This window comes from Mesoplodon densirostris, chromosome 1 (genome assembly GCF_025265405.1).
Source record: "Mesoplodon densirostris isolate mMesDen1 chromosome 1, mMesDen1 primary haplotype, whole genome shotgun sequence".
Taxonomy (NCBI): domain Eukaryota; kingdom Metazoa; phylum Chordata; class Mammalia; order Artiodactyla; family Ziphiidae; genus Mesoplodon; species Mesoplodon densirostris.
The window spans coordinates 77,249,919-77,267,678 of record NC_082661.1 but is presented as its reverse complement, the minus strand read 5'-3'; the positions used below and the strand labels follow the sequence as shown (position 1 = coordinate 77,267,678).

The window sequence follows — 17,760 nt, the reverse complement described above, 5'->3', positions numbered from 1 at the left end:
GCGGGAGAGCTCCCCCTTCTGGTCTCCTGACGCTATTTAATTGAGGTTTCTGTTCATTGGTTTTTACAGTCTGCAATTCATATGTGTCCTATAACTACTTTCAGAACCTTGAATTATTTTCTGACTTGAATCAGCAACGGAACTAAAGGAGAAACCTTAAAAGAGATGTGGCCTTACTGAGTAACATACTTTCTCAGCTTCACACTCTTCACACATAGAAAGGTGGAAACTTTCTATGTACCAGGTAGATCAGCCAAAGTAGGAGATGCTTTTAGGTCTCCTTTTCTTTTCTTTCCTTTTTTCCCTCACAGCTTAATTTTCCCTTTCACAACTCCTTGTGTCTCACACATACACAGTAGCTGTAAAAACAAGGTCACTGACATAAAGGAGCTCAGGTCATCTCCCCAAGGTGCTCATTAGCAATTATCCTATGTGAAATGCTACCCACATGAAAGTTTTGCCATTCTCAGATGAACTTGTCTGACTTCTAAAGGAGTGCAGGTCACCTGGCAGAGATCTTGATGTGAGCATTAAGGGACTCTAGTTACTAGGTACTGGTTTCAGTGGAATCCCAGGAGTTGAAAAAAAAAAAAAGCATTTGAATATATACATACCCTTTAAGAAGTGTTGTTAGGCAGAACAATAAATACAAATCATAAGCAGCTACTCAGAATAGGTCAGAATAGAAAAAGCATCTAGGAATGTTTTGAAACGAAGTACCATGATAAAGAAATCCAGCTCTTTAAGGATAAAGGATAAACCGTTGTTTTGATTAATTATGGACTAATTATTATTCACATTCACTAATTATTTCATTATTCACATTGATGACAGAAGTAAAAGGGGAAAAAAGGGTAAATACAAGCATGACAAGCTCAAAGCATATCAGTATTTCATTTGGGTGATCCTTATTTGGTTGGTTACTTTGTAATTATAGCTACAGAATCACCTCCTGAAAAGTATTAAGTACCTACAGTTAAAGGTTGTGCTATATGATTGTGCCTTTAAGACTTCCTAAACAAGAGTCCATACGATCTTGAAATTGCTAGTTATCTGGTAATAAAACAATGTAGTGTTACCATTATACCCAGCTATGGAGGCCTGTCACAATATGAAGTATTATTGGATTACTGTTGAAGCTTTAGGGAAGCCACCTATCCACATTAAATAGTAAGTGGGCCAGCGGCAAGTCATTATTCATCTTGACTATAACTGAACCTTTACCAAAGAGATACCAGAATGGAAAAATAGTTTAAATCGCCCATTTGGCTAAAGAAAAATTTTCTTCTAAGTAAAATGGAAAAAGCATAACATTCAACTATAAATGATAAATTTTGGTTACTCAATTGAAGAGGTAAGAGTTAATGCTTCCTTAGATGACTCCCTCTTTTAGAAGAAGCCAAAGCTTAGTTCTAAATTAACCCAAAGCATTATTTATCTTTTTTTATTTTTTGTGCATTTGCTTATTTTTAATATAATTTTTAAAGGTTACACTCCATTTACAGTTATTACAAAACATTGGCTATATTCCCTGTGCTGTAAAATACAACCTTGTAGCCTATCTTATACCCAGTAGTTTGTTCCTCCTGCTCTCTCACATCTTCATTGCCCCTCCCCTTCCTCTCCCCACTGGTAACCACTAGTTTGTTCTCTATATCTGTGATTCTGCTGCTTTTCTGTTATATTCATTACTTTGTTGTATTTTTTAGATTCCATATATAAGTGATATCATACAGTATTGGTCTTTCTTATCTGACTTCTTTCACTTAGCATACTGCCTTCCAAGTCCATCCACTGTTGCCAAAGCATTACTTAAATTTCACCATAGTGGAAAATTTTTATAAGATACGATAAGTAACTTATTTTTATTATAGCATTTATAGTTAAACAAGTATCAGTTCCTATTATTGACTGCCTGTGACCCAGATGTAACCTAGACAATTGATTTATTTTTACCTACCTGCTTGATGACGGCCATTACAATTTTTGGTAGTTTTGACCAATATGCAGTATGTGGCCACGTGACCCTGAGCAACCAATGTCATCAGCACCCGCCCCACATTTCCTCTTCTGTAGAACAAGGAAATTTGTCCCTCGCAATTCTCAAATTCTGCATGTTTATGTTGATTGACTTGTTTGTCCTAGCTGTGTGGAATTGAAGATTCTTAAAGAGATCTTTAGAAAACATGCAAAAAAGAATGGTCCTTGCCAGGAAGCTAGTAGTCCATTAGGGCTAATTCTCATTCTAGAACTGAAGAAACTTGAGGAAGAAATACAGAGACAAGATTTTTATTCTTTTGTTAGTTCTTCAAGGCACATTATTTTTCCCTTAAGCTAGAATGATAGGATCATATGGACAGTCATTTAACTTGGTTCATAACTGTAAGTAATGTAATTAATCTAACTATAACCAAACTTGGAATTAGATTGACTGAGCAAGAGAAAGAATGATAAATAATTGTAAGGAAGAGTTTATAGTGAATTTGTTATCCAGGAGGTGAAGAGGATTGTGATCAAAGTGTTCCACGCCCAGAAAATATGACAGTTGAAACAAACCTGTAGAGATTTCTCTTCATCTTTTCGCAGTTAAACATTGTGCCGCAAAGTTGCACAATAGCCTTGCAAGTCAGAAGGAGAGTTTAAGGAATTCTTATAACTTAGCAGACACACCCTTCTTTCCTCCAAAAGTTTACCACAGGCGAGCAGGGAGATCTGAGGCTACTTAACATCTAAGCCAGGTTCCTAAGCCATAACATGAAGGTAATGTTTTACCTACATTAAGGATGATTAGGAGGATTAAATAACAAAGGTTTTTAGCACTATCTCTACCCACAGGAATCACTCCCTAAATCATAATACCATGACTATTGTCACTTATCATTACCTTTATAATTTAGAAAAGAATATATACTTTTTTCATATTACTATTATCTACATTAAGTTCATAAATTTTGTTTTTCTTGAGTAAGTCCTTGCTTATATGCATGTAAATGCAGTGATTCTGACATTTAAAGTAATGCCATACACTTGCAAACTTCAGAGAAGTAAAGCAATAAATATAGTTACGGCCAAAAATACTCTTTTCTTGAAATGTTCAATAGTTACAGTTTCCACAAAATCATCTCATTTCCACTTCTCTTTGAAATATAGAAATAGTCTCTTTCTTTCTGGAGGAAGAAAATAGATGGTATGTTTTTTTCTGAATATTTTATTTTTTAGTTATTAAGACATTACTGGGAAAGCACAGCTGTTCATTTACTCAGTTAGTGTTCACTGAGCCCCCATGTGCCCAGGTGCATAAATATTTTCCCCTATTAGAAGATTTGATATGACAAGATCGTGATCATTCAACAGGTATTTATTAAGCACTTACTGTGTGCCAGGTCTTGTGTTTCCAAGAGTTTGCGACACTCAGTGGAAGTGATTTATTTGACCTTATTTACCAGTTGATTTCGGGAATCCCTGCTTTATTTGGTGGGGTTCACCAGGTAGGTCACTTGCACTCACTGGAGGAGGAGTGATGCTTCTGTAAATAATAAGATCCCTCATGAATCAGCAATACATAGTAGTGGTTAGGGGAAAAAATATGAAGCCTTTTACAAGTAATGCTCTTCAGGTTAATGCATTTTGCTTTTTGTATTATATCTTGTAACTTATTTTTCAGCCCTTTCCATTTTAACCTGAGTGAGGAATACCCATTTTAAAAGAAACATTGCTTTATCATATCAGAAAGTATACTCAGATGTTTCAGTTATTTACACAAGCCTCTGTTACTTTCTGTTGAATCAAAGTCTACAAAAGCTTTGTGTTTTTTGTTCTTTATGGCATTATCAATACTATTGTTCACTTCTCCTTGGTACGATAATAAACCAGCAGGACGTGCAGATTTTATTTAGTTAGACCTTCCTGACTGAAAGTCCCACCTAAATCTGACTAACAAAAAGAGAAAAGGACTAATGGGCCCCTGTGTTCCATTATCTTTTTTGTTAATCTTGTGTTGTCTCTCCATTCTTAATATTGCTTGAGTTCTGCTTGTTTCCCAGAGTATTTTAAAGCAAATCCAAGACATATAATTTCACCCATAAATATTAACTGATAAGAGCTTTTAATAGATTATGACTGATAACTTTCTGATTTTATTAAAGATTTTTTTAAAAACAATTAGTTTGTTCAAATATGGATCCAGAAAAGTTCTGCATGTTACCCTTGATTGTTATGTCTCTCAAGTCACTTTTAATCTAGAACAGTCCCAGATTTTGATTTCTTACCACTGACATTTTGAAGAAATAAATTCAGCTGTCCTACAGAATGTCCAAAGTTTGGCTTTATCCCCTATCTTTCCTATAAGCAGGTAGTAAAATCAGATATCTGATGAGATTCAAGCTCAAGGTGTTAAGCCACTGTACTGTAGGTGGTTCTGTGTTCTTCCTATTGCATTGTATGATGTCTGACAGGCCTATTATTGATGATAATTCTGAAATTTAATACCTGCCTCGGGGCTTGGCGGAGAAGATGTCAGGAATCCATCCTGGGTGGGGGGCGCTTTAAGTCATGTAGCTTAATTTTAGTGTTTTAAATCATCAAGTGTTTCTCCAAAATCATTTTTTAGTATCATTAGCCTATTAGGAAGATGCCATTTTAAAAGGCCTTCTTGTCCTAGGACACAACTCTGTCATCTAATATTTTATTTCCAATAAAAATAATTCCTTTTAAAAAATTCATCTATCCAAATGGTCCAACAAACTGAAAAATAATTCTCTCAGTGAAAAGGTTTCTTTTTTACCTCAGTGCTATGTTGTTGGAATGTTTATAGTTATAGAGCCCAAAAAGAAAATCTATCTATCCTGATATGGGTTGGTTAATCCAGATGATGTAATTTGTCAGGAGAGGATTCAACAGCCGCCATGTTGCCAAATGGATAAACATTCTCTCTTCAGTGAAGGGAGCACATTCCCAAGAATATGTTTTTGGTGCTTACCAAGAGGAGAGTGGTAAAAAAGTTGATGAACAATGAATAAATATAAACTTCTAATGAATAAAAATAATTGCTTAAAGATCTTTATTTCATAAGATTTTGGTTTTCTGTTTGTTCATAGGAAGAAATCTTTCCTGTTTTCCGCTCTGTATGCTGCCTTTATCTTCGGTGGTCGGCACCTAATGAACAAACGGGCGAAGTTTGAACTGAGGAAGCCATTAGTGCTCTGGTCTCTGACCCTTGCAGTCTTCAGGTAGGTTTTTTTGTTTGTTGGTTTTTTTTCATTTTCCAAATAACATCCATCCATTTCATCAGACTCTGCTGAAAGAAGCAACAATCGAACATTTTATCATACATCTCATATTTTTGATTATTAAGGGTGGAAAATAAACCCATGTCCAGAGCGAAAGCCTTCATTGCAACCAAACTTACCACATTGTACTCAGGCTCTAATTTTGAGAGCTCTCAGGCCATCTCCTTTCTTGTCCAAACTGTTCATGCAGTAATTCAGTTTATGTCTTAGGACTAGAAGCAGAGCATCAACTCCATTATTTTTGACATATAAGTATAGATGAAGGGCTAAATGAAAAGCCACAGCAGTAAACTGTGGAAGTGTATGGTAGAGTAGGGTTCCAATGTGGTGGGCATGCCGCTACTGACTAATACTTAATCAAAAATGGCTTTCAGGCATGTGACCAGACACTGGACACCTGTCTGTGTTAGTATCACTAGAGCAGAGAATGTTTTTGTTCCATATCCCCCAAAACATCCTCCACCCTCACTGCCTGAACTGACTCACAGGCATAGGCTTATGCAGCCAAGTCTTACTTTGCACTGGATAAAACTCATCATAGAGGCTGTCAGGACCAGGCCTGGTCTCTCCAGGGACATCTGCCAGCCAACATCCAGACCCACACCTGGAAGCCTGAAGGAACATTCCTAGTTTTGTAATATCTGGTGATTTGGCAATCATAAGGCGAATTAGCACACAGCTGGTGTCCAAACAGGAGCCAGAATTTACCTTCAGTGCTAACAAAGGCACCTGTTCTATTTGTGTTTTGCTTGTCAAAACCAGCAAATTGATAACTAGGCTTGGGGTGTAGGGGAGCAGGTATAGATAGATATGCTACAGAATAAAAACCTATTCATTTTAATATTTAAGAGCATTTCTACTTTTTTCATATTACATATTAACTGTTCTACCGCTAAGGAGAAATAGATGGTATCATTAAAAGCCTCTCATTAGTCACTTAAGGCTTATTAAAGATGATCAGGCAGGAGGAGGATTTTTGTTAACTGATGATCTGTACATCTCCATTAGGTTGGCTCCCTGCAACCAAAACACTCCTTTGCTTGCTTCTACCGCATGCACTCTTTATTTCGGTGCATTTTGTAGGGTGCAACATTTGAGGTACTTGTGATTTGACTCTGTCACTAAAGACTCCTTCCATTTCAATATGTATCAGGTTGGAATTCTCTAATACAAAGCAGCATTTTCATTTTTATTTACATTGAAGGTTCACAGAGTATGCCTCACCTAAAGTATTTTGATATTTGAGGAAAAAATTATGCTAATGATGCCTTTCAGCATTTTACAGATCTTTCAACATCCCTTGAGTCTTTATCTTTTGTTTTTGTTTTGTTTATTTTTTTGCGGTATACGGGCCTCTCACTGCTGTGGTCTCTCCCGTTGTGGAGTACAGGCTCTGGACGCGCAGGCTCAGCGGCCATGGCTCACGGGCCCAGCCGCTCTGCGGCATGTGGGATCTTCCCGGACCGGGACACGAACACTTCATCCCCTGCATCGGCAGGCGGACTCTCAACCGCTGCGCCACCAGGGGAAGCCCTGTTTTTTTTTTTTTTTTTTTTTTAACCTTAGCATATATAAGCAGAGAAGAGAGTTCAAGGACCCCCATGCACCTGTTACCCTGCTTAAACAGTTATCAACAGTGTTAATCTTATTTCATCTATATCCCTACCAACCTCTCCCTTGTCCCCAAATTATTTGGAAGTAATACAGACTCAAATATTTCTGAATGAAATGATACCATTTCTAAAAGTAGTCTTATTAAAAAATCGATCACAGTATCATTACCTCATCTAAATTAGTAATAATTCTTTATTATTGAGTGTTCCAGTTTCTCCAGTTGTCTTATAAATGGTTCTTTTTTATTACAATTTATTTTTAAGAATCTTGACCTAACTGACATACACACTACTATATATAAAATAGATAACTAATAAGGACCTAAAAAAAATAAACAATCCTGGTCCAGATAGGTTCACACATTTCCATTGGTTGATTTCTTTAAACTAAGAAGTTCTTCCTTCCTCTCCAAGCCCCTCCTCCCACTCATAATCCATCCTTTGGAGAATCCAAATCATTTTCCTTTTAGAGTTTCCCCCAGACTGGATGTTACTGATCATATTCTTCTGTCCCCTGTATTCTTTGTTAGTTGTTAGTTAGATCTAGAAATTTTATTATATTTAGGTTTAATGTTTGACAGAACTTTTTACAAGAAGTTAGTGTAGCAAAGGCAGGATAAATGCTTGATTCTTTGGTCATATTTAGCAGTTTCAAAAAAACACTTGATTACTTAGCATGTGAATAATGGGTTTTTTAAAGTATCATTAAGAGTTCATAGATTTATACTTTTTTACATGTCAATGATTTTGAGATGAATTTGGATTTGATGTGTTGTAGTCCATGGCTATTATTCTTTTAGATGCTAAGTTATCCCATGTTTGGCTAGTGGGAGTTTCTTCACATTGGCTCCTGAATCCTTGTCCATGTACTGAGTAGTGCTCATAGCTTGATTTTGTGTATATGTATGCATGTTTGTGTGTGTATGGGGGCGGGGGACAGGGATGACAAGCTGTTGCAGGCCAAGCGTGTTGCCTATTCCTTGTCCAGAACTGGAACCAGTCATTTCTCAAAGGATCCCAAGTTCATCCCAAGTTCCCTTGGGAAAAGGAGATAGTATTTAGAAATGACTCTCTAAGTACTAAGGGTGGTTGTTGTCCCTAAGGTAGTTCTTATTTCTAGGCCTCTCAGGGGGCAGAAATAGAAAATTATTTATTTTTTGAAAGAAATGTGTCAAGAGTTAGTACTGATACCTCCAATTCATATTTATGCCTAGAGAGTTTTTACTTAATTACCTCATTTTCCCTTCCTCCTATGCCAAAATCCAAGTTCCCAATGTCAGCCAGTAATTACTCATTTACTTACCCCACAATGCATATGCAATAGTTGTTAACACTACCAAGTCTTTTTTAGATTGACAGGTTCTTTTTGCATCTTCCATTTCCTTAATTCTATTTGTTACTTTACTTTCTTCAGAGCCACGTTTTGTGTGAAATTTTAAAAGCTGGAACTACACAGAGGTGTCCAAGCATGGACTGTCTAGGGTCTTGTAAAAATTTATCATAATATTCTAATCAGTTATTTGGAAAACATTATTATGGAATTCTATGGTTGTATTAGTTGAACATGGTTCCATGTTAGGAAGAGTATATTGAGGTTTCTCTGTGCTTAAAGAATTCTGGTCAACAGTGTATTGAATGAAAAAGGCTACATACAGAATGATTTTTTATGTAATGTTTATGTAAATTTTACTCCTAGACATGAAACATGCTGTTCATTAATACATTTAAGTATTTGTAAAGTATCTAAAAAGATACTGGAAGAAAATATACTCAATTCTTACATCTATGGAAAGGCAGAGGAGACAGGCTTTTATTGATTGCCTACTATTTACTGGAAAATAAAGCAGAAAAAATTTCAGTGCTTGTAGAGCTTGGTTCTAGTGGACTGGTAGTTTGGAAGCAAAGAGGATTTAAATTTTTTTTGCTATGCGTTATCTTCCTTTTCAAAACAAATGAAGCAAACATAATATTGACAACTCAATTCTGGATATTGGCTGTTGATTATTCTTTGTGCTTTTCAGCATTCAAAACCTTTTCTAAAATATACACATATGCATATACAATCTCATACACAGCCTAGAGAATCTCAAGTGATATTTGCTCTTTATTTTAGAATCCAAATAGCTTTTGAATGAAATTGACATAAAGCATCAAAAATAAGCTTGTCTCACAAACAGATGTTTTGATGGGTATTAATAAAAATTCTCCTATCTTGGTCATATAAGATAACCTCATTATTACAAGAATACGTTTTTGTAGAAAATTTTGAATGGCTCTTACTATAATTCACAAATTTTTAAATCCACCTGTAAATGGTGTCTAATATAGAAGTATACAAAGTCCTTACACAAGAGACAGTCCTGCATCAGATGGTATGCAATTCAGTAGGACGCTAAGGACCAAACATCTACTCCACTCCCAACTCCTTACTACTAATAGGATGTGACATCATGGATTTGGAAAAAGAAAGAAAGAGAAAGAGAGCCAAACTCTTCTGTTAGAGGAATTAGAAATGAGGGGGTGGAGGGCAAAGAACAGTAAGATTTTTCTGAAAAGATTTTTTTATATATTTTACTGCTTAGAACTAATGTCTTTTCCCCAGCTTTTCAAGCTTGCCTATTAGCTCTTTATAGTAACTAGAGACCCAACTGTGACATATTTCCGGATACTCCAAACTGTGTTTACTCATGAAATGAGACAATTGGGTGGAAATTAAATCAGATATGTAGGCTCCCTAAGCAAAAAGAAAAACCCTCTCTTCTTACTGCTCTGCTTCAGAAAGAAGTGGGGAGTTTTGTATAATTTGGCGAGCATTACCTGTAGAATGTTTTCTTTCTTTCTCTTTACCTTTGGGTGTTGACTGAATATGAGAGCAGACTTCATACAGGCTGAATACAATATAATTTATTGAAAGCTGTCATAAGTTTTGAAGGAGTAGATAGAATATGATCAAGTGAGGTTTTCCCTAGGCCCACCATGGGTTTATTTCATTGGAGAATGATTTCTCTGGGGTTTTCTTGACAATTTCTTCCCATTACCCCCAAACCCCGCTTCCCCTTTTAGATCTAAGCCATCAGCTTCTGGTGTCAATTAGTCTTTATGGATATGACTGGGTGGGGCACAGCAGCCTACTTCCACCCAACCCAAGGATAAGCATTTCCTTATTTGATGAGATAATTCCAGGTGGCGTTTGGCCCTACATGTTTGAATATTTCCTTAGGGAAAATTCTGAGAAAATTTCTGGTAACTTGAATTTGTAAGTCCTTTAGATGAGACTGTTGCTTGTGGCAAACAGCATCAAACCTTTCAAGGTGCCAACCATCCATTCTTCCCAGACACTGCCAAGTCTTTAAATCATGCTGCTATGACATCTCACCTGGGTTACTTCAGTTGCTTTGTAAAGGACTTTCTATGTATTGATTTAATAACTTCAAACCCTTCTAGATTGGGTGCAGATGTGCATGCTTCTGATTCAAGCAGCCTTTACCAGGTATCTGTCTGGCAGTGTTTGCCTCTCATTGGCAGCATAAGGAGCCTTCTTCTCTGTCTCTGACCCAGAGCAGGTCAAAGCAGGTTGTCTAGTCAGTGCACATTAGTGTTAATTACTTTGTGCTGCTTATTTATAGAGGCCAGTGTCACACCTGCTTCAAATATGTTTATTCCTGTTTCCTGGTGATTCACTCTGGCCTCAATTGTTTTATGCTTTATTTGCTCAAAGCCAGATTGTCTCACTTTACAGTTTGACTTTTTGCCTTGTTATTAACCAGCAATTTTCCCTGTTGAAACTCATTTTTATTTCCTGGCCATATTTTTATTTTGTCATTGAATTTCATCTTTGGCTTAAGTACAAAATATATTTAAGATGAATAGAAAATTACTCTTTTTCTTTATTTAGTAAGATTTTCATGAACAAAGAGCTTATATATAGCATAGGACACATTCAGAAAAGTATGTTTAACAGAGCAGAGCAGCAGATGAATGGCATTTAATCAAATCTATTCGTGGTTTTATACACACACCCATCAATATTTAATATTAGAAGAATTATTGGCAAGTGCCTTATTTTTAAAGAAACAGATATATAATAAAACCAACTGAAGCTGTTCAGATGAGAAAAATATGACACTTTAAAAACTCATATTGAAGGAGTTAAGTACATCATTGACCTGTAAAATCATGAAACATTGAAAATGACAAATTTCAGAACTTAATTTATACTGGAGCACCTTGTGTCTAGTATTTTGCTATATGTTTGCCAGAAGTGGTCCTTAATCCACAGAGAACAACATTACAGACAATGATTACAGTGATATTAATGATATAAAGGAAATGGATACATAAATTATAAATGTCATAGGAGAAAAGCTGCTGTTTTATCAATAACAGATTATAAATTTCACATTTTAAGATGTAACATCAAAAGGGCAAAAGTAACAAAGCATAAGATACTTCTAGAAAGCATATGCTGAGAAGTAAAAAAGCAAGCTGATGAATAATCATGGGAATGTGATACCACGTATGAAAAGTTTAATAACCCATAGCATAAAAACAATGTTTAAAAAGTTCAGGCTAGTGATTATATCTTTCCGGGGAGGCAGGGAGAGCGATGGGATCAAAGAGGGTCCAAAGGAGGCTTCCACTAATTTTGTATGACTTTGTCATTACAAAAAAGTTAAATAAGAAAAAGATAACTGTGTTTGATTCAAGTGTGGATAGCAACTAAAAGAAAGCTAGCAATTGTAGTCATTTTATAAGATCCTGGCAAAATGCAGGTGTATGTTAAACAAAGTAAGTTTATATCAAAACACAAACTTTGTACCCTATTGATCCAAACACACACCCCAATAATGGCAGATTTATAGTTGGAATTAAGAATGTTTTTTGTTTTCTGTTTTCTGACAGTGACCCTGAGTTCATTGTGTATGTGTAGCTGGAAGGATAATTTGGGAACCTTTCTTTTGGCCATTTATTGTGATACTAGTTGAATCACTTGACTCATTTTGAAAAACCAAGAGCAGTTATATAAAGAAATGGCAACTCTCCATCCTTTAAAGTGAGATAGAACCTATAAACTAGAATCCGTACTTCCTGGTGTGCTCTGGGTAACCTTAGTTTTATGCTATGCCTAGTGTCTTGGTGTAATTACTAACAGCTCCCCTTTCACTCTAGAAAATGGCCCACTTTGAATGGTAAATGATATGGTTAATCTGTTTATAACCCACTGAAGAATTGTGTTGGCTTCATAAAACAGAAAAAGGGAAAATTCCAACCATCATTTACCCAATTTCCCCTAACAAATCTTTATTTTTAGTATTGACCTCTTCTCTGAAACTTGCTCTTCTGTCTATAATATTTCCAAACATGTGACATATCATCACTCAAATTTAAAATATTCAAACCAGATGCCTTTTGGATAACCCTTTAAAATTTCTCAAAATTTGTCACTATTTTCCTAGTGAACATCTTTAAGTCATTCAAAATACTATAAAAATAACTCTTTCAACTGGTCACCAAGTTGTAAAATTCTTCTTAAATATCTCGAGTAGCTGTCTCATCTCCATTTCCACACCAGACACTCCAGTCATGGCCTTCATCACTTCACATCTTAAGTATTACAAACCACCAATTCCTGTTTCCCAAATGTTTTCTCCATCCAAGCTACTCACCTACCATATCATCTCTGTGTTTAAACCTTAATTGAAATGCCCTTTTCTTTAGGTTGAAACTTCAACCTGCCCATAAAAAATTAGTCTTTCCTTAACGGGCCTTTCACCATTGCCCTATGCAAACGTTCCATTCAAGCCGACATATGTCTCTGATCATTGCCCCCAAAACAAACATACTTTGCCCATGCTCGTTTCTTGTCTTTGAACCTATTATCCCTCCTCTTTCTCCATTCTTCCTCCATTTTTTTCTTTAAGTCTTATTCATCTTTTTTTTTTTAATTCATTAATTTTTATTTTATTTATTTTATTTTTGGCTGCATTGGGTCTTCGTTGCTGCGCATGGCCTTTTCTCTGGTTGCAGTGAGCGGGGGCTACTCTCCGTTGCAGTGCGCGGGCTTCTCATTGCAGTGGCTTCTCTTGTTGCAGAGCACAGGCTCCATGTGCACGGGCTTCAGTAGTTGTGGCACGCGGGCTCAGTAGTTGTGGCTCACGGGCTCTAGAGCACAGGCTCAGTAGTTGTGGCTCATGGGCTTGGTTGCTCCACGGCATGTGGGATCTTCCCGGACCAGGGCTCGAACCCATGTCCCCTGAGTTAGCAGGCAGATTCATAACCACTGTGCCACCAGGGAAGCCCCAAGTCTTATTCATCTTAATTTAGGATGTCTTCTCTATAAAGGCTTCTCTGATCATTTCAGCCCATATCTCAGCTTCTACCGACCTTGTTGTTCATCATCATTTAACCAGGCTGTATGCTGCCTTACCCATGTACCCCCTGGGAGGCCATGTGAGTTCCTTGGAGCCAGAATTGTGTCTGGCTGTTCCTGGAACACCTTGGCACACACACAGTTTCTGAATTAATGAATAAAAATCTCACACTTGGCCACTTCTCCAGTCACGTGTAATCGACATTTTTATTCATTCCACTCGTTCACCCTTTATATTTCTTGTATCAATTGCCTCAGACATGCCCCAGTCCAGTCTTCCTTTAGTATCAGGGGGCTTCACCTGTAGAAGTAGAAATGTGCTTCAAGAAATCTAGGATTGACGTCATACAGTTGAAGGAGCCTTCCAGAGGCCTGCAGAGCACTACACAGTGGGGCCTTTGTTACTCTCTGACCTCTCCTCCTCTCCCCTCTCTCCTCTCTCGGGCCAGAGTGGCAGCTGTGCTGTTCCTCAAACATGCTAGCAAAGCTGCTGCCTCAGGGCTCTCCCACTTGCCGCCCCATCTGCCCAGAACATTTCTTGCCCAATATTCTAACGCCTTGTCCGTCGCCTCCTTCAGACCATTGCTCAAATTTCGCCTTCCCATCCCTGTCTAAAATCACATTATCCCCCATCTTCTCTCCTCCTTTTCCTTGCCTGATTTAGTTTTCTCCTTGACACGTATCACCTTTCAGCCCACTATATATATTGCTAGTCTTATTCATTCTCTCTCCCCTCCTACTCAACTTTGAGTTCCATGAGGGCAGGGATTTTTGTCTGATTTTTTGCTGTGTCTCTAGTGTCCAAGCAGGTGTTGAATAAATTGTTAGCCTTTCAAAATGAAAAAGGGAAGTGAAGAGAAGAGGTTTGTAAACAATTGTTAGTAAGTTTCCTTGCCTTTTTGGGAAAGTCTTTTTTCCCCAGGGGGAAATAGGATATTTTTTCTGCTTTTTCCTTGAATCCAGGAACAATGTGGATTTTCAAGTATTTCCAGGAAGATAATAATTAGCTTGATTAACTAAATTCATGATATTTTGCTTTTTAAAAAAATATATTTTTTAATGTCCATTATGAGGGAGAATTCGGAGCTACTGGTAGAGGAGTTTAGCAAGGAAAGCCAGGAGAACGAGCATCACCCTGCTTTGCAGGTGGCACTTTGGCCTCTAGCAGGCTGACCCCTCCTTCCTTACCTGGGGATGGCACAGACCTGCAGGTCTCTCTACTGCTCCAGATTTGCCTTTCAAATTAAGAAAAAAATCCACTCCTAGTATGATGATCTAGTCCAAATAGGAGAAAAGTGTACAGGTTGTTGTTAATGTAGCAAGTTTTTAGAGGACCCAGACTGTCCCCAATGAGATACCTGAAGGGAGCTGCATGTTAATATAAGTCCAGGCAGCAGTGGCCTCTCGTATTCCTAGAACTGCTGTCCACTTGACAACGTTTGCTTCTTTACAGTTGGAAATGCTATCCAGTAGTCATAGTTTTAGTAAATAATTTTTTCTACTTGTAAGAGTGAGAATTCTCTGTTCGTAAAACTGAAAACCATGGAAAAGCACAAACTCAAAACCTTTCATCTCACTACCCACAGATATTTGCTATTAATATTTTGGTGCATGCCCTTTCAATAATTTGATGTTAAGCTTGAGATTCCTTAATCATAATTTTAATTCTCTGTAATCCAATTAATATATTTGAGTTTGGACAAAAATAGGACTTCAGTAATATGTTTGTAGTTCAGGTGCTATAACAACTTAAAACAGGACACATAAGGCATTTTAAATCATTTTACCGAAAGAAATTAGTATTTAAATAGCTGGAATAACATAGCTTTTCTGAAACTTGTGTGAGAAATAACAGCGTTCTCAAAGAGATTTCACAGCAATTTAGGATGTAAGTATAATAACTTCTGAAGAATTTGTTAAGGATTATTTTGAGTTAAGGCTGAGTTAAGGATCATTTTGCTTATAAACTTTTGGTATTACCTCACAAATCCTTAAAGGATCCTTCTTGTTTAGCAGGGTTTAAAAAAATATATAAGATTTTGAACAAAAAATTGAATCCTTAAAAGAATCTTCAGACCTAACTTTTAATAAAATTACCTAATTGCATAATCTGGAATGCATCAGATGCTGTGACATCCCATCCATTATTAAGATGAAGTAACCGCAGTAACCACAATTGTAGATTGGCTGAAAAAAACGAAATGAATAACATGGAAAAGTACTAGAAGTTTATTCTGGAGAGGCCTGTTTGCAAGCACAGAATTAACTGAAATACAGAGAGATAAAACTTCCTTCCTCTCGTGGTCCACATGTCCTCAAGGCATGGGGGTGAGTTAAGGACTATAGGAAAGACATGAGATTAGGGTTCAGTAAAGAAACATTAGTAACTCACCCTAGGGTTTAACCGCAGCTGTTAGATCAATGGAAATATGAAACATCTATTGCAGGCCCCTTCCAACCTCAGTCTTGAAAGTATTGGCAGTCCTTTCACGAGATCTATCAATTTTTATTCTCTGTATTTCAACCAATAACTCCAAATAGTAACTGCTCGTCTATTTTTGATGATGCTGTGAAACTGACAGGCTGCCCACATCCCACTTGATTTTGTATGTGAAAGAGGGGGCCCAGTTTTCTCCCTGGTAACCAGCAATTCTTTTAGCCCATGCCACCAATAGATGGATTACTTTAATCCATCGCTGGTTCTTCTTGGAACTCATTCCCTACCATTTGTTTCCAAAACCCTGTGAGTGCAAATTGGTGGGGACTGTTGGATCCCTTCTTCTCATCACTTAAGACTGAATTGTCACGTATGGTAGAGGCTGCGGTACGAAGCAACCCTCACTGTATTCATTGCTATCCACTATTTTCTTTACAGTTTTCAGAATCCTGGGGTTTAGAAACAAATCTGTATGATTCAAATGATTGATCTGGGGCATAATACTTAATCGCTCTCACACTGCATTTTCCTAACAGCATAATATAGCAATGGTTTTCTTTTATTCTTTTCATTTCGTTACCGTTGGTAACATGGTGGACAAAAAGGTGGCTTTTTATATTTTTTTCTGTTCTGAGAAGCAGATGAGCAGGGTGATTAAACCAGCCAGGAGAGATTGTCATTGATTCTACGTATTTGTGTTAACACAAGCTGGAGCAGAAATCTTCAATACAGCTTATAGAATTGCCTATCATTTGAAGAAATTATGAATCATTAGCTATTCAGAGTTCTCTTATGCAGGAAGCATGGATTTGGGTTCTCTGAAAGGGCTTAGCTTTAAGTTGGAGTTTATACTAGCTTGGTGCAAAAAAAAAAAAAAAAAAAAAAAAAATCAAAAGGCTTCAGGACAAGGCCACAGAGATCAAGAAAGAAGAGCTGAGGAAGAAAAATTGAATTTCTGCCTTTAAAAAGAACATGATTAAAACTCTAGAATTTTTCCAATTTTGAACAGACAGCCTGGCCCAGGAGGTTACATCTTAACTTCTCAAGACATTCTTGCCACCTCTTACATTTTTGCTGAGACCAAACACATCTTTTGTCACACCTAGCAGTGAAGGAATCACACTTGAGCGTTCTCTAATCTGCTGATTGACACCTCTGAGATGTAAATATATGAAATTTCCTGCACTCTTTAAGAACTTACCCCTAAATGCATAGTGGAAAACTAGGTTAAAGTTCAAAGTCATTAAAAGTAAAGGCAAAGGCACGTTTTCCTGCCTTGTGTATTTCTTAAGTTGATAATGTGTTTTCTTCCATCTTTGCCTGACCTGGAAATATTTTATTAACCTTTTTTTCTGCCGTCCCTTTAGAATACATTCTATAATTCTTCCTTCACATTTATACACACAAGCTAAGACTACAAATGGAATTGGATCAGAAGATAGTTCTAAAGAATGTAAGTCAGGGAATTCCCTGGCAGTCCAGTGGTTAGGGCTCTGTGCTTCCACTGCAGGGGACCCGGGTTCAATCCCTGGTCAGGGAACTAAGATCCCACAAGCCACACGGCACGGCCAAAAACAAAAGAAGGAAAGTCAGATTTTCTTTGGCGTTTCCAAAGGGCTGCCTCCTGTGGCCCCGTGCGGGAGAGGCCTCCTCTTCTACTGCGTCTCCAGCTCCAGCACAAAATGATTCACAATTATGTCTCAAGCATACATGTGGATATGGATGGTGACTGGAAGGATAGTACATGCTACAAGCAATGTGTGGTACCCTTATGTGCAGGATGCTACTGGTGATGGGCACAGGTTGCATCTTTTTCAGAGTTCTGGTAGGCAGAAATGTCAATGGAGGGCACTTCGCTTCTACTTCTGTTCCTACTGTACAGACGTTCCAGCGTAGATAAATGACCAATGATAAATCTTGCTGCTCAAAAAGAACCTACAGCGAAAACGTCACCCTGCTCCAAACACAGTCTAACCCACCCCCACCCCAAAACACACAAGATTCAGCAATGTTATGTGGAATTAAGGAAAAAAGTTTTAAGAGAATTTTGGT

General features: G+C 37.3%; 1 protein-coding gene across 2 annotated transcripts in view; it reads left to right on the top strand.

Annotated features, from left to right (window-relative positions):
• The window catches only part of ELOVL6 (ELOVL fatty acid elongase 6), a 138,315-nt gene that overhangs the window by 76,812 nt on the left and 43,743 nt on the right, over positions 1–17,760 (top strand). For both annotated transcript variants that reach the window (XM_060104943.1, XM_060104933.1), the window contains exon 3: positions 5,097–5,228. In XM_060104943.1, the coding sequence (XP_059960926.1) occupies positions 5,097–5,228 (132 nt within the window). The remainder of the gene's footprint in view (positions 1–5,096; positions 5,229–17,760) is intronic.